This window comes from Sardina pilchardus, chromosome 8 (assembly GCF_963854185.1).
Source record: "Sardina pilchardus chromosome 8, fSarPil1.1, whole genome shotgun sequence".
Lineage (NCBI taxonomy): Eukaryota > Metazoa > Chordata > Actinopteri > Clupeiformes > Clupeidae > Sardina > Sardina pilchardus.
Window position 1 is genome coordinate 15,523,043 of NC_085001.1, and position 25,077 is coordinate 15,548,119.

General features: G+C 44.9%; 2 protein-coding genes across 3 annotated transcripts in view; both read left to right on the top strand.

Moving 5' to 3' along the window:
• Positions 1-10,053, top strand: part of opn4xb (opsin 4xb) — a 10,436-nt gene extending 383 nt beyond the window's left edge. Inside the window, exons 2-10 of the mRNA XM_062544019.1 lie at positions 2,084-2,217; positions 2,518-2,721; positions 4,640-4,811; positions 5,378-5,524; positions 7,269-7,376; positions 7,504-7,651; positions 8,366-8,432; positions 9,181-9,236; positions 9,673-10,053. Of these exons, the coding sequence (XP_062400003.1) occupies positions 2,084-2,217; positions 2,518-2,721; positions 4,640-4,811; positions 5,378-5,524; positions 7,269-7,376; positions 7,504-7,651; positions 8,366-8,432; positions 9,181-9,236; positions 9,673-10,053 (1,417 nt within the window). The remainder of the gene's footprint in view (positions 1-2,083; positions 2,218-2,517; positions 2,722-4,639; positions 4,812-5,377; positions 5,525-7,268; positions 7,377-7,503; positions 7,652-8,365; positions 8,433-9,180; positions 9,237-9,672) is intronic.
• Positions 10,054-13,123: 3,070 nt separating this feature from the next.
• pdlim5a (PDZ and LIM domain 5a) overlaps positions 13,124-25,077 on the top strand; it is a 72,398-nt gene continuing 60,444 nt past the window's right edge. The window contains exons 1-2 of one of the 2 annotated variants that reach the window (XM_062542948.1): positions 13,124-13,236; positions 19,117-19,424. In XM_062542948.1, coding sequence (XP_062398932.1) covers positions 19,326-19,424 — 99 coding nt within the window. In that variant the 5' untranslated portion in view covers positions 13,124-13,236; positions 19,117-19,325. Of the gene's footprint in view, positions 13,237-18,706; positions 18,797-19,116; positions 19,425-25,077 lie in introns of those variants that run through there. The other variant, XM_062542949.1, reaches the window with a different exon arrangement.

Here is a 25,077-nt window from a genome sequence, read left to right on the forward strand (position 1 = left end):
TATTGAATGAACTGTCAATATTCCAGCGTGTTAAGTTTGGGGTGTTTAGAAATACAAATACTTTAGGAGGAACACTTTCTGGTGGTTAGCATTCTGCATTTGCTGTGTTACGGTGTCTTGAGCCGTCCCTGTTGAGGCTGTAGCCAGATGAACACATTCCGGCGCATACAGTAATCTTGTTTGTCACAATGGGCCCGTCTAGAAGCCAAGATTTGCACATTTGGGACGGTTGAAAAGTTGAATGACATGACATAATATTTTAAGTATAGGATGTTATCTGTTGTTTTTTTTTTCTGTTATGTCACATTCATGCAACTATTTGGCCATGTTGTAATCCATGACAGTGTGCCACCGCTGCTTTTATGTTGCTTTATCACAGTGCGATTACACTCAAAGTGAAATTAATTTCTTTGAATTTGGCTCCACCTGCTGTAGCACTGTTGCGGATGCTGTCAAAGTTGCAGATGAGGATCATCAGACTTAAAAGCTTAGGACCACTTCATATGTGTGTGTGTGTGTGTGTGTGAGCGTGTGTGTGTGTGCGTGCGCACGCGTGTGTCCGTCTGTGTGTGTGTGTGTGTGTGTGTGTGTGTGTGTGTGTGTCCTTGTGTGTGTGTGTGTGTGCGTGTGTACGTACCTGCATGTATATGTGTGTGTGTGTGTGTGTGTGTGTGTGCGCGTGTGTGTGTGTGCGCGTGTGTGTGTCTGCGCCGGGCTGTTGAGATCTTTCTGCATTCTCAGGCTCCTCTGAAACCTCTGTCTCTTCTTCTCACTACACTGGCAACCTCAGTCAGTACATTCCTCCCATTGTCTACAAATAGCCTGTTGCTATTGGTTGCGCTCTTCAAATGTGTGAACTTTTGAATGCAAAGATATGGAAGATGAGGAAGGCTCTCTGTATGTTGAGTACTGTATGTTCAATATGATGGGGAAATAGTTTCAAAAATAGAGTAGAGGGATGCTATGTACTCAGAGTGAGTAGTTCTGTGTGGTTCGTGTCAAAGCAATTTTAGGCAATCAACAAACTCACACTTCCATATGTTCCCTGTGAATAGTCATGACTTGTTACCACAAGGGTGAAAATAAATAGCATCCTTATTCTGAAATTGATATGTAAAAGACAACTTTCAAATATTTAGGATCAAAATCATAAGAGGTATGACATAAAAGTAAACAATGTTGTGGCTTTTCTGTAGCATATGATGACAAATTCATAAAAGCTTTTTAATTGTTGAAGATGATTGTCTGGGGATAATCTCTTGTGCTCTCTTTAATGGTGTTCAATTTAATTGTATCCAAAAAAATAGGTCATGCTCCCAGTGTGTGTGTGTGTGTGTGTGTGTGTGTTATGCAGAGCTAGTGGATTGTCTTTTAATTTCACACAGATTTTGTGTCATATTTTTGTTTGATTTTCATTTCAGCGTCCAGAAAGGATTTAGTCAGCTGAAGCAAAGTGATAGAGTGATTTTAATTGAGGAATTTCCCCTACATTAATGACTCATTTCATTTTATAAATGAACTCCAAGGCTGATTATGTTGTAGGCTATGTGTGTGTAAGTAAACAGAGAAGTGGGTTATTGTTGACTGCATAAGGAGAGGACGGAAATGTAATTAAATCCATGTAAGGGCCAAAGCCATAATCGTGTAATATAGATGATGGCTGTTCTGAGAAACTCTTAGGAATTAGTGGGAAAATTTCTAGAGTGTAAAAAATGACATGAACTTCTTTCTGACCTATTTCAGCCTAATGGGCTGTGTCCATGTATGGTAGAGAGAGCAGTATGGCATTTCCTTTATGGATCAGTCCAAACACCTGCTCCATACTGACTCACTGCAATCTACCATTACAACAGTCTACGTTGACCATCGCAATCACCAAGGGCTCAGACGTACATAGGTTATGCATGTAATCTCCCCTACACAAATGTGATCACATTTTATAAAGGGTGACCTATCAATCAAACATGATCATGGGATTTTGTGTAAATCCACAGATAGATAGATAGGCAGAATGATTATGCACAGACATCATAAGGGCCTTGGGGAAACTATGTTGAACACCAAACTTGTTTGCCTTTGTCAGCAATAAGAAGCTGAGGAGTCTGCCCAACTACTTCATCGTCAACCTGGCCGTGAGTGACTTCTTCATGGCCTTCACCCAGGCACCCATCTTCTTCATCAACTCCCTCAACACTGAGTGGGTGTTTGGGGAGACTGGTAACTACCATTTTGTGTTTTTTTTTCTATTCACACCTCTCTGTTTTGATTGATTAAGTTTATCCCTTTGCCAAGTAAGTGACGAAGACCCACATGTTAAGATTTCAAGTATGAGGACATTTAGGAGGAATGGTGGATTCGCCTAACCAAAAATACAAGAATATTTTGGATGGTTGGATGGATACATTGGTATACTAATGGTGTTTTCTGTGCCACACATTTATATGCACTATATTAATGTGGATGGTATTCAATTACATACACACTCACTTGTGGCTGACTTGTGGATATTTTCCCCAGGCTGTAAGGTGTATGCCTTCTGTGGGGCCCTGTTTGGCATCACGTCTATGATAAACCTGTTGGCCATCTCTATCGACCGCTACCTGGTCATCACCAACCCTCTGCAGGCCATGCAGTGGAACTCCAAACGCAGAACCACTCTGGCCATTGTGCTGGTCTGGCTCTACTCACTGGGCTGGAGTCTGGCCCCACTTGTTGGCTGGAGTAAGTCATTTCATCATGATATCAACAGAGTTACAGCTTGTTAAAGGCTCTCTAAGCTAGACATTTTTTTGTCACATATTGAACAGCAAATTTCTCCTCATGATCCACTAGCTGTCGGACGGGCTACAAAACAGCCTGGTTCAGCCTGCATACAGTACTGTACCGTAATTTCCCAACTATTCGCCGCGGCTTATATATTGATTTTGCTAAATTTCTTCAGCAATGAGGTTAATAAGTGGGGGCAGTTAAAGGAGAATTCCGGTGTGAAATTGAGCTTAACTGTACCGAAACATGTTAAGGTGTACTCACACGTGTTTTAGACGCACTTTCACTCACCCCCAGCATTCTGAACTCCTCCGTTTTCAGCCTAGCTTACAGTAGGCTTGAAGCTATTAGATTGGGCATTACGTAGCCTATGCAGCTAAATCGCTATTTTTAAACCATTAAAAAGGTCCCAAGTAACTCCACACTGCATTGGTAGACTTCTGAGGGTCCTGACATTTAAAACGAGATACTGAGAACTTTGGAAATGCACAGGAAGTTTATTAAAAAAAGACTGTTTACAAGCAGTGCCTTCATAGAATCTCTCCGCTGGGCGCCATCTTGGAATCAAGTCGCGATAAGCCGACTGACGAGCACGAACGAACAGGAAGGACAGGGGAACATATTGCTAAAGTAATTCCATAGGAAATATATAGTTATACTGTCTACATGAGCATGATGAGTAACAAAGCTCAAAATGTTTGCAATATGTCCCCCTGTCTTTCCTGTTCGTTTGTGCTCGTCAGTCGACTTATCGCGACTTCACCACAAGATGGCGCCCAGCGGAGAGATTCTATGAAGGTACTGCTTGAATAAACAGTCTTTTTTAATAAACTTCCTGTGCACTTCCAAAGCTCTAAGTATCTCGTTTTAAATGTCAGGACCCACAGAAGTCAACCAATGCAGTGTGGAGTTACTTGGAACCTTTTTAATGGTTTAAAAATAGCGATTTAGCTGCATAGGCTACGTAATGCCCAATCTAATAGCTTCAAGCCTACTGTAAGCTAGGCTGAAAACGGAGGAGTTCGGAATGCTGGGGGTGAGTGAAAGTGCGTCTAAAACACGTGTGAGTACACCTTAACATGTTTCGGTACAGTTAAGCTCAATTTCACACCGGAATTCTCCTTTAATATAGTATTTATATGGTCTTGTTTCTTTTAACTGGCATAAAACGCTGCTGCTGTTGGTGTGAGTGGTGATTGAGACCTAAGGCTGCTGTTGGTGTGAGTGGTGATTGAGACCTAAGGCTGCTGTTGGTGTGAGTGGTGATTGAGACCTAAGGCTGCTGTTGGTGTGAGTGGTGATTGAGACCTAAGGCTGCTGTTGGTGTGAATAGTGATTGAGACCTAAGGCTGCTGTTGGTGTGAGTGGTGATTGAGACTTAAGGCTGCTGTTGGTTAAGGTGACCAGATGTGCGAGACCAAAACTGGGAACATAATACCAATATCAATCGGATTGAAATACATTCAAGTTTTATCTTCAAAAAACGGGGACATTGATAGTTTTTCTGTATTTTCCTAGGGGCAGGCAACTAAAAAACTGTCCCCTGAAACTGGGGACATCTAGTCATCTAGTGTTGATGTGAGCTGTTTTGAGATCTAAGGCTGCTGTTGATGTGAGTAGTGATTGAGACCTACAGTAAGGCTGCTGTTGATGTGAGTAGTGATTGAGACCTAAGGCTGCATGTTGGTGTGAGTACTAGAGTGAGACCTAAGGCTGCTGTTGGTGTGAGTAGTGAATGAGACCTAAGGCTGCTGTTGGTGTGAGTAGTGATTGAGACCTAAGGCTGCTGTTGGTGTGAGTTGTGATTGAGACCTAAGGCTGCTGTTGATGTGAGTAGTGATTGAGACCTAAGGCTGCATGTTGTCCTCGGCAGGCTCCTACATCCCAGAGGGCCTGATGACCACCTGCACCTGGGACTACACCACCTCCACCATGGGCAACAGGAGCTACACCATGATGCTGTGCTGCTTTGTGTTCTTCATCCCCCTGGGAATCATCCTCTACTGCTACCTCTTCATGTTCTTCGCCATACGCAACGCCGGCAGGTCAGCTAGAGCATCTCACAGTCATGTCTCACTGTGCATCACAGGGGCTCTTACGGGGGAGCTACACCAGGCGCGTAAACTGAAGCGTTCCGTTCACAACACGTTTGCTGCAGCAGTTAAAAATCACTAAAAATCACAGGCGCGTACTGTACATTCGAGAAAAAATTAGACCAAGTCTATTTAGTCTTCTAAAATGGATTTTGTGCGTCGCGAAAGCAATGCTTCAGTTACGCGCCTGGTGTAGCTCCCCTGTTAGACTGTGAGTAAAAGTAATGCATAAGTAAGCAAACAAGTAAGGGAACAGAAGTCACTAAGAAATAAGTAAGTCAGGATGTCTGTAGAAGTATAAGTATTAAGCACATAAATTGCTTGACAGACAGACAGACAGACAGACAAGCAGATAGACAGATAGGCAGAGATAGATAGATAGATATATAGATAGATAGATAGATGGATGGATAGATAGATAGATAGATAGATAGATAGTTAAAGATACAGTAGATAGTTAGATAATTCTGTGCAGTTGTCTTCATCAGTGCTTGCATGTCGTCTGCTCTGGCGTATAGGGACTTGGAGAGGCTGGGCAAATCCAGCCTTCAGCAGCAGTCCATGCGTAACGAGTGGCGGCTGGCCAAGATTGCCTTTGTGGTCATCATCGTCTATGTGCTGTCCTGGTCCCCCTACGCCTGTGTCACGCTCATCTCCTGGGCAGGGTGAGTGGACCTCTGCTGACTCCCCCACCTGTCCGTCCGCATTTGGGACAAGCTGTGTTGGCGCACGTACAAAACACCTCTCGGCCCTCTTTGGTGTTTGGGCACCTTAGAGCGTCCTCGGGGCATTCTATCCAGACGGGCACACTTTCACTACAGTTGTTGAAATTGTATACTTGAAGGCATGTATGTACGCACCTTCATATTGTGCAGACTACAATGCCACAGTTGTCAGATGAACTTTATCGGACTTTTGTTGTGAGATGCTGTGCTTTTATGTGAAAGAAACGGTTGTGTCTACTGTTGATATACTTCTCTTGCAAAACTTCTATTGTATGAGATTCAGGTTTGATAGATGATGTCTAGTAGATGATGTGATTTAGTGAAGTGTTCGCTGTATTTTTTAAGAAAATAGATGTTAAAAGCACGAGGGGACAGATGAAACATGGCTGTGTGACTGTGACTAATGCACTCAAGCTGACGCCATTATGTGACTAAACCAAATCTTTGCATGGGGGCTAGAGGGGGTCTACAGTACTCTCTGGGCCTGATGCTGCTTTTTTGGCAGGGCAGACTAGGTCACTCAACAGCAATAAAAACTGATTAGGTTCAATACTGTTTCCCCGTTCGATTTGTGTTCTCATTGGCTATGTTGAACATTATGGCTGCAGCTATTATTGGGCTAAACTCTGGCTTAGGACGCTTTTTAGAGTCTATTGATTTGCACTAATGCAGGTTGCAGGATATGCCGCCTGACCTTATTTTCGGTCGGGAAGAGCTGGTTGCTTTGAGCAACGCTGGATTTAACGCACGATCATCCCGTATCTCTGCCTATATCTCTAGTCAGAGCTAAATGCTCGGAGCTGAGGCGCGCTGCCTCGAGTGCAGGATTAGTGTTGGGTCAAGAGACTAAATCTCTCCCCGCCTCATCTAAGTAGTGAGCTCCACATAACTAAAAAACCTGCTTGTCCTTCAGCCGCGCCATCACTTGGCTCTTGTGCAGGACTGACCACACGGCCTCATATGCAGACATGTAATCCCTCAACGTGCTACATATCTCATTCATGAGTTCAGTTGCACTGTTGTGATGTGTTTTCACATCAGACTAATATTACATTATGTTTAGTGAGTGACAAAATGACTTTCAGATTTGCAGATTATAATGGAATAGAAGACTTTAAATTAGAAGAATATTAACATGACAACAATTCTAATAAAATGGGCAACTGTTGTAATGGTAATTAAGTTTGTTCATCAGTTTGTCATGTTCATCTACATATCAAGAGTAACAAACAGCATTTCTATGAATCAGGATTCAGGACTGCTTATTTGATGAGACTTGATTTGATCAATTTAAATGATTCCAGTGGCAAATAAATGGCTGACTTGTCTAGTGAGCTATTGCAAGCCCAAAAACATTTATTTAACTAATCCTTTTGGTGCAAAACATTATAGTAATAGTAACTTTTAGCAATGTGTTTTAGCTGTTACAATGATGTCCACAGTGATTACACAACATTTAATCTCTCTCTCTCTCTGTCTCTACTAATGGACCGTTTCAGTGCATCTAGCTCTGTGACACATCTCCGATACACAACTTATCATAGATAATGCTGAACTAGATAGAAACTGACATCTGGCTTGTTTGGGGCTGTTGCGCTTATTTGAATCCTTATCTAACCCATGATGTTGTGGCGTGACTTTTGGTGGCGCACTCTGCCTCAATTTGTTGTCCTCTTGCCCTTAGGTATGCTCACAAGCTGACTCCATATTCCAAAACTGTACCTGCAGTCATAGCAAAGGCATCCACGATATACAACCCGTTCATCTATGCTATCATTCACACCAAATACAGGTGAAAAAGAATACATTACGAAAAAAAAAATACACATTAACAATAAAAATGCTAATAAAAACATTTGGGGTTAAACCATCTCAGAATGGGGTAATTTACTGTCTATTTCTTCACGTTTCACTCACAGAAATACGTTAGCGGAGAAGGTGCCCTGTCTAGCCTGCTTGTCACAGAAGAAGAAGAAGGACTGTTTGTCGTCCACCAACAGCGAGACGTCCGTCCATGACACTGGCTTCAGCAGACAGTCGTCTGTCTGCAAGGCTAAACTCCACGCCGTGTCCTCGAACTCAACCTCAGCCACGTCCAGAAGCGATGTGGTACTGTGCGACTGTATGTTTGTCAAGTGCTATGCTGGTGTTCAGGCCCACATACTGTACAACACCTTTGCATTGTACTGCTTGTGTCTTGGACTACAATATAACAATGAATACAACAAGTGGCTTTTTAAAATAGGGCAGTAATTCAGAATTAAATTTGATGGGGTGTTCTGGATGCAAGACATATTTTTATGAAGTAAAAGAATATTTGAAGCATTTTTTTTTTTGCTTCATGTTTTATAAAGGAAGAAAGTTTTCCCTAGATTATTAACTGTGAGTCTGGTTCAGGTGAGGACACAACACTCTAAGGTTGGAGTTCACAGACGTAGGAGGAGTTGGGGGAATGCCAGTGTGCCAAGTGAAAACAAGCTTACATATTTTGGCGGACTTGTGTCCTTCTTTATTATTCCAAAGCCCTGTGGAAGCAGTGGAAGCAGGACACTAGGAGTTGATTGGCTGACCTCTGTCCGGTTTGGACTCTCCTTTAAAAAATGTATCTGATGAACTAAACATTTCAACATGGCTTTTACAAAAGTTATAAACTTTTGTTTGGTTGTATAGGCATTTTCAATTCCTTGGCTCGAGTATGGCACCTTATGAAAATGCATAATGGAACGAATGTGTAACCACATTTGTTACATATTTCCCCCCCTTTAGGTTCACGTCCTGCAGTCCCAGAAGAGGGGCGATGTAGAACTCGATGTGATGTCCCGCAAAGCAGACTCCTTCAGAAGCTCATGTTCCTTTCCCCTGCTCAAAGACCACAACAAATCAGTCAAACGGCACAAGACCAAACATCACTCCCAGGCCACTGAGGAAAAAGTAAGCGTGTCTTTATGAGTGTTTGTGTGTATTTGTACAATACAGTTAGGAACAAAATTGATTCATACCCCTGCAATTGATTTAATGTTGATTTTCTCTTGACCAATATGTTTGTTCTGACTGAAAATGGCAAGACAATGAGGTAGAAACATGGAATTAAAAAAAAGAAGCGTTTATCTTTTTTCTCTAAATAATAATTTGTTCACACCCACACTTGAGGACATGGCGTCATTGGGGTTTAAAGCTTCTCAGCAATCTCATGTCCCTGGGTCAAAAAAAAAAAAAAAAAAAGGAAATCCAGCGAAAGCAAAATTATTTGTCCAGGTGTGATCTTACAAAGGTTTAGCTGAGTTGTGCATGTTTGGAGAAGATTGATCCATGGTCAGCATCCATGATGACCAAGTGATCCATTTTGGTATGAGGTGAACATTTCAACCACCAAAACACCATAGGCCTACCCACAGTGGAGAAGAGCTATAGAAATGTATTAGCTTTGGGTGTTTTTCAGACACTGGTGACCTTCTCAAAGTAAATGGTAACTCTAAAACAAGGCTAGGGGCTACATTAAGATTTTTAGAGGAAATAAATGGTTGACAGAGAACAATATCAACATTTTAGAGTGGCCCAAGCAGAGTCCAGATCTCAATCCGTCAAAAAACACAAAGCCAGAGTGTGCCAAAGAATCGTTCCTGCCTCAAAACCCGGATTGCTACTAAAAAAGGTGCTGTCTAGAATCATTGTGGAGGAATGACTTTTCTTGGCTTGGTACAGTAGGTATTATAAGAACCATTTTGAGAGCTCTGAATACATACAGTTAAAATGTTTCCATTGATTATTTAAAAAGGGTATGAATAATCTTGGACATGCCATTTTTCAAAAAAATGTGGACTGAAACACTTCTTATTTTGACTCCATGTTTCTCCCACACTGTCTTACAACCTTTTGCCACATGCAGTGTCATTTTCAATCAGAAATCAATATTTGCAAGTTGTATGAATAATTTTGTTCCTAACATGTAGTTCATGTATTCAGTGTAGGCCTATGTATTCCTTACCCTGAGAGGGGTAGATGATGAATGTAGAAAGGGTGAAAGTGACTACATGTAGTATACTGTTCAACTTGTTTACTTTTTGAAACCCCATTACTGTCATCCACAGGTTAAGACCAACATCCCAGGGTCTCTGAGTCTTTGTGATCATGATCTGGTGACAGGTTCGTTGAACATGGCGACTGTGCCGCTGCTGATTGCCTCCAAGGAGCCTCAGACGGCGAACTCAACCGCGGACAAGGACGGCCAACGTGACCACGAGCACCAGCGGAGCACCGCTCTGGACCCAAAGCATTACTCCCGGCCATGTTACGGCATCCCCCGCATCATCATCAGCCCCACATCGGAGAACAGCTTGACGGAGGAGGCCTTGTATTTGGACGATAAGCCCGACTTGCAGTTGAGCGACTTGGGAGAGCTGGTGTTGGACATGCGGCAGTATGACTGTTCGTCTGAACTGCTTGAATCTGCGGAGAGCTTCCTTTCCTGAGTCCTCCTTTTCTTGGTTTCTTGAAATTAGCTGTCTTGTATTTTTGTATGGAGAACACACAAGGAATGAATGGATTTTATATATACTGTACATACAGTATATTGAGTTTGTATTCTTAAAGAATTGATAAAACATGAGTTCAATAGTACTATTTTTACGTTAATGTCAAAAATGGATTAGGACATTTTAAGGGCAGTTTACTGAAATGTTCATTCATGTCACATTTTAGAGCCCTGGTCATCTCCTTTCACCATAAACAAGTAAAAAAGCTGTACACAACGAATACTACATTATTACAAGTATGAGAAATGGACTTCATACTGAATTATCCATTTCACTGAATGAAAAGTTCAAATGAATGTTGTTGAAGATGTTATTTTATTTTTAGATATCTCTTTTTCTGTTGTAAATAAAGGGAAAGGTGATTGTATGATCCTCTCAATACTGTTTAAGTTCAGTTCTTTGAATCAAATATCATGGGGAAAAAGTCAAAGTACTGTTTGAATTGACCGTGCATGGATATTTTCAAGATCAAATTAGGGGCTTGGCATTTGTTTGTGTACTTCAAAATACTGTATGTGATCATGCTGGACAACTGTTTATTATCACTAATAGCCAAAGCATGCAGCTAGACAATTGGATTATTTTTTAGGCCTACTTGGGCTGAAACTGGAGCTAGGACATTCTGTCACAATTGTGATTTGTGAAAGAACATAATTAGGCCTAGGCTATCAGACTTTTTACGGAAATTACAGCTGTTTGTTTCTCTCAAACAGTTTTTGTCCACTGCAACAGATTTTCTATAATTATTTAACCAGTAATGAAGTTAAACCAAAAATACCAAACACTTTAAATGTGGAATACAAATAGGCTACTGAACCTTGCACTGATAACGAACGACATTTTCTATAACATTGGAAGTAAGACTAGGCTTACATATTTGAGAATTGTCAATGACAATTGGCATATTTGTTTTTCCTTCAATGGATGTACTGTAGGCAAACAAACAAACAAACAATATGTTTCAATTGAAATATATTGCTTATGAAAGTTTAATTTGTAGGCCTCGTGAAACAAAATCACGTAGGGGCCTACGGTAGTCTTACCCTGATTGTGAAACTAGCCACATGCTCTATCATTAAACTGTAGAATTTGCCAGCACTTTGTCAACACAGTAGCCTAGGCTATGACACACTTCCTCTCGCTCGTCTTCATTCATCTAACACGTTCAGCCGTCATTAATGGTGAATCATTATGCACGCCGCATTAATATTGGTCACTGACCCGAAACCCAGTAATCCCTCGGGGGCAAAAGGCCTCGGCAGCTTCCCTTTCCTCCCTGAGCCTCCGAGAACAACACCAGCGGCTTGACAGCGAAACCGCTCAGGTGAACAACGCTGGCCCGCGGCCCATCACTCTCTTTGAAGAGCTGGCACTCTCTGTTCCGATTAGAAGCTCATACGACGGCCGGGAGCGTCGTTGTTAGCGATGGGAACAGCCCATACATGGAAGATTCGAGCATTACAGGTGTTGCCACTGTGACGCTGAAGTCATGCGGTAAATCTCAGAAATTATTGGAATGAGAGAATGTTGAAAGGTTGTTTCAGGGTGCCAAGCCTCGCTCGTCCTCTCCGTCATTACAAAACATTGGATGACTGATTAAATAATGTAGGCCTAGGCTATAGTATAGGCTAATAATAGGCTATGGTAGGATCATAGTATGGTAGGCCTATGATAAGCTAGTAGCAGTTTTTATCCTGACCTCAAAGAGATGATTGACCCTTCGAATGGTTATGGAAATGTCAGGGAATCTTCTATTAATCTTTTCATGCAGTTAGATTATTTATTTAAACAAGCATGTTTTGAAGTAGCCTTAACCATCCTTCCTCCTGGCATGATTGTCATGACAACATACAAGAGGATGTGTGTGTAATTGGCCACCAGAGGGCAATAGAAACACCTAAAGTTTGCCATTCCGTGGCCTTAAAACCTACACATATTTTGGCAACCAGAAAGATCACCCTATAAATCGCAGATTTCCTTTAACTCATATCTAAAATTGCGGGCTTATGTTTACGCCTCTGAACTCCTTTGAAATGTGAAGTGATTAAAACTAGCCTATATCACCAAGTTGTTTGAATTTGAAAATGATAATAGGCTACCAGAGATATTAATGAGAGAATTTGCAACAAATTGTTGTCAGAACAAATTCACAACAATTTGGCTTGCATCTTATATTTCTTTAGCTGTCTTTATATGAGTTAATTCAACACAGTCTCACTCGGTTAAAATGAAAAGTAGAATTGACATGTTAGAGAAATTTGTATAGTGACAAACAGGTAGTATTTTGTTCGCTCGTGGCATTTATTTTCATAGGAGGGTTCCCAAGATGTGATGAAGGATGGGTGAAATCACTCTTGGAGGCTTCTGCTGACTTGGGTTATGTGATCACAGTGCAGGAATACCTGGGAGGTGAGGTCAGCAAGAAGACCAAGGCTTGTGACATTACTGTTCATCTGTGGGGACTGCAGTTCCTCCACTGATACCCCCTCCTTTCACACACAAACCCCTTCCAAACACACACACACACACACACACACACACACACACACACACACACACACACACGCACATACACACACACACATGCGCACACACACATTTCCACCACATTTATTTTTCCTGGAATGGACTTTTTGTAGGGACCTCACTGTCATAAACTATAGCCTACTTGTTGTTTTGCAAATAATAAAAACATTGTAGTCTGTATCTCATGGAAAGATCTCGGAAATAACTATACAATTATTATTATTCAGTGACTGAAGCCAAAGGGCATCTTCTCTATATTAATGATTTATTTCTTGAGGTAGGCTAAAGTAAAGTAAAACCAATTGTACGCGCAACTTGTGCATAAAATCAAATTAAAATTTGGGATCTCAGTTTGGATTGGGCTTTTCGATTAATCATGCATTGCATTAATTGACTGGCTATGTTGCGTCCAGGGCACGGCCCCCCTCACATGACGTAATGTATGGAGCATATTCACTACCCCGCGACTGCTGGATGGAGTTTGAAGCGGAAGCTAGATTGGTCCGACGCACCGCGCTCAGCTGTTCCCATTCATAGGCGACCGCTATAAGGAGAACTCATCTTGAAGTAACACTAACCATCCGACTTATCAAGGTGAGTGACGATGATATAGGCAATGTTACATCAGGACTGTAATAAATGTGAGAAGACTCTTTATCAAACGATAATGATAGCGGGATTGCCGATATTAGGAACAAGTGCACGGAATGGTCCCAGTAGAAAACCCTGTCCCATCAAGATCTGTAGTCTATAAGCGAGTGACTCGTGGGTTCCACGATTTATGTCATATTTCCTGGCAGTTAGAATGTCTGAGTAGGCTATAAATACAGTGAAAGTTCAATGACTGTATTTTTTCTCTAATGAAGTAGCCATACGAATGTTAAATTTCGTTTTAGTCGTTAGGTGCCATCGGGATGTCCGGGGTTAAGGTGATGGGGACGCTATTGTTTGACAGATTCACTGTAGCCTAGCCTATGTCTGTTGTTAATCTTTTTTCATTCATAACGATGTCAGATTTTTCAGATTGTCTGTGTGAATTTAACATTTACAAAATAGCGTTAGCTCACCATATCACCGGACGAAAACATGCGCTATGATTTATTTTTAGCCTACTTTATGACCGATTCAGTGAAGTTAATTACTCCGTGTCAGTTCTTTGACCAGTTTATTCAAACTCAAAGTAGAGCAACCTACTGTAGGCTAAAGTAACACAGTGGCAACAGAACAGTTACCCAACTCTTTCATCAACATCGGAAGATACTGTTGTATTTTAGAGGCTTAGATGAAAGAATTTAACAGCAAGAACAGAACAACTCAAACAATTTACACATATTATTTAGACTTCTAACAATGTGGCAACTATTTGAGAGATAGATTGTGGCATATTGTTGTATGGTGTCTCAAATCTCGTCAAATGTTACTTTATATCTACACCAGCTAGTCTTTCATTATAATTGATCTACAGTAGTGTGTGTTAGTGTGTACACTGTGTTAGTGTGTGAATGTGTATATGTGTGTGGGTTTGTGTCTGAAAGAGAGAGTGACTATGTGTGTGTGTGTGTGTGTGTGTGTGTGTGTGTGTGTGTGTGTGTGTGTGTGTGTGTGTGTGTGTGTGTGTGTGTGAGAGAGAGAGAGAGAGAGTTAGAGACAGAGAGTGAGCAGGTGGAAAAAATACTGAAACTGCGCTCCAGGCAATCTACTCTGACAGCCTGAAGATGTCTGGAGCTCAGCACAGGGCTGCTCTGCTAAAAACACCCTCTCAGTTATCTAGTGTTGAAAGCCATGAGCCGTCACCACTAGCCTACACACACACACACACACACACACACACACACACACACACACACACTCTCACACACACACACACACACACACACACACACACACACACACACACACACACACACACACACACACACACACACACACACACACACACACACACACATGTGTGCTTTGGGAGAGGGATGGGGGGAGCCCACGTGGACCTTCCTGTCTGACACACACACACACACACACACACGCACACATACACACACATAGAGTCCTCTAGGCTCAGCAGTCCCCTGGTCTATCTCATGCGTCTGCTGGTAGTGGATGAGAGCCATCAGTCTTTTAGTGCCTCACTCTAGGAATAACTCCAACCTCATGATGCCTCCTGCAGCTCATTTCTGTCTGGGGCCGGGTCTCGCTAGCTAAACAATTGGGATTTGATTTTGAGCAGAAGAGGCATACAGTCGCACTAAAACCCCCCCTCTCCAACGTTAGACGAAAGCCGATACTTTGACTTGGACGTTCGGGGTACGCGACCGTCCACGCAGCTCCGAATTGTTGACAGGGAGTATCCGATTTCCCGGGAGAGAAAATGCAAATGGCACCGCAAGAAACAGTCAATCACGGCAGCAGCGCTCGCTCGCGGAGTTCAACGGATGAACCATGTGGCTGCCTTGCTCCGTGGGGAGGCCCAGGCAGGCTGTACGTGGTGAGCTACACTTGGTCTGAACCCAGGGGCACCTCCCCGTCCCGTCCGTCCGTCCACCCCCCACAGTCTACCCCCACCCTCCACTCAAACGCAATAAAAAAAACCAAGCTGATAACGGAGCTGAAGCCGCTGCCTTGTTAGGCGGGAGCAGAGGCGAACACCAGAGATGTATTGGGAGTGAGAGGGTCTCCTGCACAACAGCAAACACAAAGCAGCTGCTATCTCCACTCGGGGGGAGACGTGAAGACGATTATTGGGGTTGGCACACAAGATAGGCTGCAGCCCAGTTCAAATCGACGGATTTCGGTTTCTGGGGTTTGATGAATGTGCCTGCATCACATTGTTTTGTGGACTTGGCACAAAATCTGACCATAAAGGCTATGAATAGAAAATGATTGTCGGGGATTGTAATTGATTCCATTTAGAATATTGATATAAGGGATTTGGTTGTATCTGCTTACTGACAGATGCTTTGAGAACAAGTGCCCCTGGATGAAGTACATTTTTTCCATCACATGTAAGCTGTTGCTGAGAGAGAGAGAGAGAGAGAGAGAGAGAGATGGTGGAAGAGATAGACAGAAAGAAAGAGAAAAAGAAAGAGAATGAATGTAGCTAGAGATGAAAAAGAGCGAGAGAGAGGGAGATGAAGTGGGTAAAATGATTAATGGAGAACACTGAAGGGAATTCAGACATATTCATCTCTCAAGGATTCCCTCAAGTGCCAGCCAATGACGGTTTGATTTCACGTTCCAGTCCTTTGACTCCTTGTAGGACAGGCCAGCGATGCATAGGGCAGAACAATAACCAACTAGTCATGGTTATGCACACTCAATGCCCTCTCCTTTCCAGACGTCTCCCCCACAGATGGAACACATCGTCTTTTGGACTCCCACGATTTTTCCCTCTCAGCAAAACAAAAACAACAACAACAGAATTCATTGGTTTTGAGTCCGTTCTCCATAACTGCCCGAAAGGAATGCCATTATCCATTCCCATTAATGGAAAGATGATAAATAAATACTTTTGCCTTGCGGTGTTCTCTGTGTGCGTCAGCGGCCTCTGTCTTTAATTGAAACCCAGCATTAGCATGAGAGATGGGGAAGCAGGTCCCCCAAAGCTGGAGAACACTCTAGATTTGTCCACCCCTCCTCTTGTGTGTGACAAATGTGTGTGTGTGTGTGTGTGTGAGTGTTTAGGAGCCTGGAGGGCTAGAGGACATGTGAGGGTGTGTGTGGCGGGGGAGGAGATGGAGGACACGTGTTTATGTGTGTATATGTGTGTGTCTTTGTGTGTGTGTGTGTGTGTGTCTGTGTGTTGGGGGGGGGGGGGGGGTTGTGCAGTGTGTGTGTGTGTGTGTGTGCGTATGCATGTGTGTGTGTGTGCGAGTGCGCGTGTGCGTGCGTGTGTTGGGGTGGGCAGGGGTCGCTCTCCTTAACATCCATATTAATGCAGTCAGGATGGAGGAGGGATTAACGGGGCTTAGGTCTGAGGGGGGCACGGTGCGATCAGATGGCTAGACTGACAAATGCATCGTTAGGACACGGGGTCCTCCTCTCGCCCCCACGAGAGCCCCCGCAGAAGGGGGCTGTGCGCCGGGCCGCGCCGCGCTCGATCTCCTCTCCTCATCTCATCTCATCTCAATCTCGGGCTGTTGTTGCTGGACACCGGCCAACTCTCCCTCTGGGCAGAGCTTAAACAAACAAGCACCCGGACCCTCGCGGGACGAGGAAGAGAGAGAGAGAGAGAGAGAAAAAAAGCCCATTGACATAATTTTCCTTTTGTATTTTTTTTCCCCTAGTCTCTTTCCTCTCCCCATAAACAGAAACGACTAGCGGATCTAGCGTTTTTTTGTGTCTTTTTGCTTTGTGGTATTAGTTATTTATGCCCCTTTATGGCACGTGTAGCCATGCTCCATAATCCCGTACCTTGGCTTCATCTATATCTGCGCCCACGGAAAAGCCCCCTTGAATGGTTCTCTGGGGCCCCAGCTGTTACCTTTGTGGGGAGAATAAATGGGATGTGCGCAGAAGGTTTGAATCTACTTATTGGGGCGAGTGCGTCGAGCCCGGGGCCGAGCAGCATGTGTTCCCCAAAGCCTCTTTTGTTTGGCGTGGATCATTTATTAAATGTCATTTAAAGCGCCGCGGCTCTCGTGCCTTTTTTTTCCTTTTTCAGACGGACAAGGCCAGGTTGCGGGTAGGAGCGGAGATAAATCGGGCTAATTAAATAAGCTTTTCAGCGGTGTAATTACGGAGACGGAGCATTTGATCTTCGCTAGACGCTAAGAGAGGGCCATTTTTGTAGTCTCATATCCACTGCCAGAGGCCTTGGTCCTGAACACGTGGAGAGCAATCCCTTCAGGAGCCATGAAACAGCAGGCTCTATCGCTGTGTTATCCAGACAAATGAAAGTGTTATGATGAACCGGCTATTAAATCCGGCTTCCCCCCCCCCCCCCCAAGTCCGCGCAGACATCTTTTTTTTATTTCCAGAGATTTAGACTGACCTTTTATTTTATTTATGTAAGCCTTATTGGCATTCTGTGAGTGTCTATCGTTTGAGCCATGTGGACTGGACAGCGCTCGGTCCACCCCCAACCCCCTCCCTCGGGCTGTGCAGTCTTTGGCTCGCCATGCCGTTTGACCTCCCCTCCTGATGAGAATCTCACCTGCTCTTTGTCTCCGTCCCAAAATTGCCACGTTCATTTCCCCTTCCTCTCCCCCCCGCCCGCCCACGCCTGCTTCCCTCCACCTCCTCCTCCTCCGCCGGCGTTACGTGACCCCGGCCGCCGGGCCGCAGGGTTCACCGGGGGGCACCCGAGGGACACCGCGTCCGTACAGCTCCCTCGTCCAATCGCATCCGACCCCCCGACCGACAACAATACCAGGGAAATGGTGCGAGGTCGACTTGATCAAAATGGCCTGTGTCCTCTCTGACTGAAGGTCTCCTTGAATGGCAAATAATCAGATTATGGGAAGGGCCCGGGACCAATATCACATAGCTCACAGAGAGGAGGGAGGGCACGTCTGGTCATGCTGAGAGCCACATATTAAGTGGTATTGTGTTTCCATAAAGCGGACAGTGGGCTTTGATGAAAGCCTAATCAGAGAGCGGCATTGCTGGGTGGGTTGAGCGCACGGGCGAGTTATGAACTTGGCCTCTCGCATGACTGCCACTATATTGGGTCTCTGATGAAAATCAACTCAATAGCATCCCCCTCGGATCGAGCCAAGTGCGGGGGGGGGGGGGGGGGGGGGGGAGAGAGAGAGAGCGGGGCCGGCTCATATCAAGCGGCCGTATCGTGCCCTCGCCTGCGTCTGCGGCGTCTGCTGTTGTGGAACATTCTTCTCGCAGAGCCTTTAATCGGGGCCTTGGGAAAGTTTTTGTTTGGGCTGCGGCGGGTTTATGTTGGTTCCACCTTAAATGAAGCAGCCTTGCTGAGTCCTTGTTCTTAAAATATCTGGCCGTAAGCTCGGCCCTCCTCCCCACCTCTCCTCCCCACCTCCCCACCTCCCCTCCCCTCGGCCGGTGGGCGGTATAAAGGGCTTCGGCCCCTGCCATCCGAATCAATGTGGAGGGGTTGAGGGGAAGCCTGGTGTGGTGAGCCCAGTGAGTTCACCCAGCTGTACCTGCAGGGAACAGTATTACCACCAGGAATCCTATTTACACAGAGGTACCGGCCTCTCTTTTTGGGATATTTTTTTTGCTTCACCATCTGTCGAAAGTTTAACAAAAGAATAGATTTGTATTGACTTAACTCTTTGGATGAGAATCGTATTGTATTGTGTTAAACCAGGTACTCTTCGCTTCGCTTTCATTGTTTTTCCTAATTTGTCAATAATTTAATATGTTTGTTGTGAACAGTCGTTCAGTTAACTAAGAGTGTTTTATTCCTTTGTAAGTGCGTAACGCCTCTTATCATTTTGTTTTGTCTTTCATGTCACCTAATGAGCCATTTTATTCACTACATTAAATATGCTGATGTTTCCACAGCGTTCCCCCATCATTTCCATAACAACGGACTGATTAAGCAGCTGCTGTCCCTCTCCTCCCCCGCAGCACGTGCAACTGAAAGTGGACCCAGAGAGGCATTAAGTGAGGGCACCTGCATCTGTCCTGAAGAGCCCAGACCCCCCAGCACAGAGAGAAAGAGAGAGAGAGAGAGAGAGAGAGAGAGAGAGAGAGAGAGCGAGCGAGAGACCATGAGCAGCAACTACAGTGTGTCCCTGCTGGGCCCTGCCCCCTGGGGCTTCAGACTGCAGGGGGGCAAAGACTTCAACATGCCCCTCACCATCTCCAGGGTGAGTCTCCGCTGCGTGCTGTCTGTCTGTGTGCTAATGCCCTAGTGCTAACCAGGGCTCTTCCTTTTATCTGGGTCTCTCTCTCTCTGTCTGCTACTCTCTCTCTCTCCCTCCTTCTCTCTGTTTATATCCACCCCCCCACCCCCGTTTTTCCCTCCTCCCGTCTCATATAGCCGGATATCCCAGAGCGTATTGGTTAGAGGAGCTATTGCGTGGTGATTATCAGTGTTACCCTTCTGTCTCCTCTGACTGATCCCCTGTAACCCACCCGGACACCCCCCACAACAACCACCCCCCCCCCCCCCCCCTCCCCACCGCCCACCCCCGGGCTCCACGCCTTCACGTCACACAGATACCAGGAACCCAGGAATGACAGACATCCCCGCAACGCCATCTGGCAGCTGAGTGATGAAAAAAGGCACAGTGATTGATTTTCCTTAACCCCCCCTCCTCCCTACTCCCCACTCCCCACTGCTTACACCCCCCCTCTTCTCGTTCACTCTCTCTCTCTCTCTGTCTCTCTCTCTCTTTTCTCTCAGTGCAGCAGCACTGAAACATATGCTGGCTCTTTGGAAAGAGAGAAGAGGAGAGAGAGAGAGAGAGGGAGAGAGGGAGAGAAGAGAGGCAGAGACGGAGAAAAAGAGAGAGAGAGTGGGGGATATCTGTTTTTTTTGTCTTTGATCCCTTAGCCTCCCCGTCGTCCATTATTTGAGCAAGAGAAACTCCAACTGCTACATTATTCACAGACCAATCCCCCATAGGACCCAGTGGTCAACCGTGGTCAACTTACAGTATGTGTAAATTTTTAAAATGCACTAAAACACCACTGTGGCACAATTACAATTACGGAAGGCGTACGTAGCATAACCTACAAGAGGTCCAAAATCAGTATTATTCTTCTGTCTGTGCAATCAGGGCTGGTGTGAGAGTGGGTCAGCTTTCTCGCTCGGCTCGGCTCTGGGTCTCGTCATAACTCTGGCGGATGGCGGCGTGGAGAGGGTGCCACAGACTGATGAATGGTCACTGTGCCCCTTCACGGTTGCCATGTCTGTGTTGACGTTGAGCGTGCGATATTCGCTTTCGCTAACCTTTAGCAATCTTCTCGAGCGGGGACTGGTATTTCCTCCTGTCTCTAAGCCAGTCACTTTCGTCTTCCTCTTTCCTCCCTCCCTCTCTCTTTCTCACACACACACACACGCACACACGCACACACACACACACACACACACACACACACACACACACACACACACACACACACACACTGCTGTTGCTGTCTCTCTCCCCTTTTCTCTCTCTCTTATTCTCACTCTCACTCTGTTCCCCCTCTCTCTGTCTCTCTCTTTCTTCTCTATGTTCCCCTCTCTCTCTCTCTCTCTCTCTCTCTCACTCTCTCTCTCTTTTTCACTCTCTCTCTCTCCTCCCCCTTCTCTCTCTGGTTTCTCTGATGGATTTTGGGTACCTGAGAGAGCTGGACTGAGCTCAGTGGCAAAACAACAAATGGCCTTTTCTTCTCTGTGGTCAAACAGATGGCCAAACAAACTAGCCCACGCTAGTATCTCTGCGTCCACTCCAGACGTATCGCGCGGCCCAGAACAGCCCCGGCGGCGAGGCCCACAGCGCTGAGGACAGAGCTGGGAATATCTGCAACGGGGCTGCAGCAGGGTCCCTCTCCTCCTCCTCCTCCTCCTCCTCTCCCTCGCTCTTTTTATAGGCCATAGCAGACTTGGGGGCAATAATACGAGCAATCCGCCGCTGGCAGTGTGCAGGAGGAGTCCATTTCTGCCTCGCACTCAAATGCCAGGTGGATTCTCTCTCCTTACAAGTGGGGATGAGAGCTTGATTGCTTTTTTGGATAGGGCCACGGTGCTGTGACTTCAGAGCCCAATTATAAGCCTTGGAGAAGTAATTGTCTGTTGTTGTCTCGTTGGCCAGTGGAGTTAGTTATGTCTGTCACCGGCAGATGGAAAAAGCATGGAGAAGAAAAGGCTGGAGTGTGCGCCGGGCAGAGATGTGTAGAAATGTGTCGACGCTTCGGAGAAACAAAAGGATAGCGGAGGGGGGGAAAAAAAAGACAGCTGGAGGGAAATGTGAACGAGGGACAGAGAGGAGAGCGTGGCGAAAGTCGGCGCTGGTCGGTGATGTCATTCTAACGATGTGGCCTGGAGTCCCGAGTCCGATTTTGAGCGAAGACATTACTCATGCTTCATAAAAGCTATTGTTTTTGGTGTAAAGTGCACTGAAACCAGCCACCCGTTTTATGCGCACGGCAGAGGTTAGCCTTAGATCTGTTATGGAAAATAGCTACGCATTCCTCTGAAGACGACGAGGACGAGGAGAGGAGAGGGCGAAGAAAGTCTTAGCGATGATGATGATGATGGCGATGATGGTGAATCAGAGCATAATATTTCATGCTGAAGAAAGAAATTAATTCATCAAAACTGTTATGTGATATGTGTCAGCTGTTAGCTCATTTCAACAGCAATCCATTCTCAGGCCATGCTCCAAAAAGATCCAGAACTAATTTTCCTAAATCTCTCATGTCCTACAACCATGTTAACGTCATACACATTTTGTACACTCTGCGTCACAGTTATGATGTACTGTAGCCCAGCAATGCTTTTGGGAGAGGCAACCTTAAATGGTTTTGCAACTCGTCTTGGAAGACGTCTGACAATAAACAATCTATCACTTCACAGGGAGTGACATGCAAAAGAATTCTTACGAGGGTGATTGAATGCACACGATGTTGAGATTTTATCCCGCCTGTAAAGAAAAAAAAGCCTCATTGGTCTTTGAAGGGAGTTGGCTGGGGAGTGAGTTTGGACATAACCGTGTGAGATTTATAAGCCTACTGCCACTCTGAAGCATGGGGACGGGCACCGTTTGGGATTGTGGTCCGGCGAGGGCGGAAAAGCCCTTGGCACAAGCGCACACACTCACAAACGCACACACACACGCGCGCACGCACACACACACACACACACACACACACACACACACGCACACACGCACACACGCACACACACACACACACACACACACACACACACACACACACACACACACATAAATACACACACATGCGGTAGTGATGCTCTTGGACAGGGCTGCTGAGAAAGAGGCTTAGGTTGGTGGTGTTGCATGTCGAGGATCAGTAAAAACTCCCATGGACAGAACAAGGCCTTCTATGTCCAGGCCCTTTGGTCTGCGGTCAGGGCGGCAGTGCTCCGTAGGCGCGCATTTTGCACAAGGCCGCGGCCAGCCCTGCACTTTCTCACACCACACAGACAGTCTGTCCGTCTGTCCAGCTGTCCGAGCTCTAAAATAAACATGATTGAGTCTTAGTCACAGTCTACTACGAAAAAAGGAATATTTGAGTCGTTAATCATCGATTTCAGTGGTATAGGGAATTGTTACATGTAATAGCGCTGTTGCAGTGTTTTAGAGACCTGTGGGTGCCGAAGAATTTTAATGTCACACACCAGAGGTTAATCGTTGTAGGATCAATTGGATAATTCATCAAGTCAGTGATTACTTTGGGAGACAGAAGACAGTAAGAAAGTAATGAAAAAGGATGTCTGCATCAATTGTGTCATTAAGGGCAAAAATCCGCTTTCAAAGAAAGCACTCAGGACATTAGGACTGAGTTAAGCGTGCAACAATCTTGATTTGCTTACTTTATGTGAAATAGTCCATTATATATACATTCTGTTGGTATTACATTAATGACGAATGCACAATGGTGATAAAACAAGAGCACAGGAGAGTGATATTTTTCTTCGAGCACATTCCTCAAAGTCCCAGGCCCAGTTTGATATTCTAATGCGTTACTCTCAGAGCCCATTGCTGGGAATGTAATGTTAAAACACTCTGGCTGATTCTGGCACTCTGCACAGCTTTTAAAACTCTGAAGGCATCATAAAGTTTCCTCTGGTTGGAAGCCTTCCGTTTATAGATATAGGGTAAATGCACACACACATGCACTAGCACACATGCAGACATGCACACAGACATGCACACACACACACACACACACACACATACACAAATCCACATGCACACACGCAGACAAACACACACACACACACACACACACACACACACACACAAATACACAACCAGGCCCAAAGTTTATTGAATTCTATTGTGTCATGCTTATTATCCAGCCGCCGCATGTATGCTTGATGTATAACCATACGTCGAGGCAGTTGCCAGTGCAAAATTGCCGGTTTTAATCTAAATAAATACGTTGTCACAGAGAAAAATATTGGCGGAGATTAAACTAAATCAGGCCGTTGAACTACTGTGTGTGCTCCATGGGGCTTTAGAGATGCAGTTAGCCCCTGCTAAAAGTGCGCTGAGAGAGCTGTGCTTCCTCGGGGCCCTACAGATAGATCAGCTAAAGTTGCATAAACATCAGCTACCACTTCTTAAAAGTCCCCTGGGAGCTGTGGAAGAAACAGGATAAGACGTTATTCTACTGAGTGTAACGTGATGCAGTGTCAAATAGTACATATGGATGATAAGGCGTTATTTTTTTTTAGTGTAACGTGATACGGTGTCAAATGGCATATGGATAATAAGGAGTTATTCTTTTGGGTGTAACGTGATACGGTGTCAAATGGTATATGAATGATACGTCTATCCCTGTCTGGCTGTACAGACCTGTGCAGCGCCGCTGGCTGTTGAAAGGAACAGCACAAAGTGAGAGGTTTTTTAAAGGTTTGCCAGTCTCCTGAGGTTAAAGTACTAATTGGTTTAGTGTTAACCCAACGATAGCTTGATTGTTGATGTTATTCTAGTGTAGCTTGGGGTGGAAGGGCATACTAGTCCTGACCTGCCCTGGGCTCCTGTAGGGGAAAGGCCAATGGGTCTTCTGAACCGCAGATTTATCCTGAAAATATTCCGCTGGAATGCGCCCATTTATTTATGCTTCCATTTGTGTCGCCGCTCAGAAGCCATTAAATCATCGTTGTCGTTTATCACGGTACTTACTTGTCATTGAATCAGGAAATGTGCTGAAAGTCATAGGGCGAACACACACACACACACACACACACACATGCAAAGACACGCACACACACATGCAAAGACACACACACACACACACTCACGCGCTCACTCACACACATACTCTAACAGACATACAGTACACACTAATAGTCAATTCTGATGAAATATCGAGCATTTAGGGGAAACCAGATAGTGACTTCCCGTGCTTGGAACCTGTGACCCAGCTGCCTGAGTGCTAAGATGTACAGTGCAGTGCACAGCCCCAGATAAACCTCTGTTGCTTTTGGCTCCAGCCATATTCCAGGTCTCATTTTTTGGGTGAAGCATCTCTTTAATATAACACAGGTGCAGAACCTGCCTCAAACGATTCAGGGTTGTTGTTTATGGAAACCTCGGAGTGGCATGAAAATGCTAGAATGCCTCTGGCTTTGGCCTGACTGTTTGTTTTCAGACCGGTTAATTTCTAATTGAGACACAGTTGTGTTGCTTGTCTTCAAACCTGAATGTGTTTGGTGAGCTGCGCTTAAGTTATTTCCACGTCTGAAGCTTTACAGAAAGGCTATGTGAATAGAATAGGAGGAATCAAAACCAGGCTGCGGGGACTGGATGCCTGTGTTTGCATGGAACTGCGTGTTCT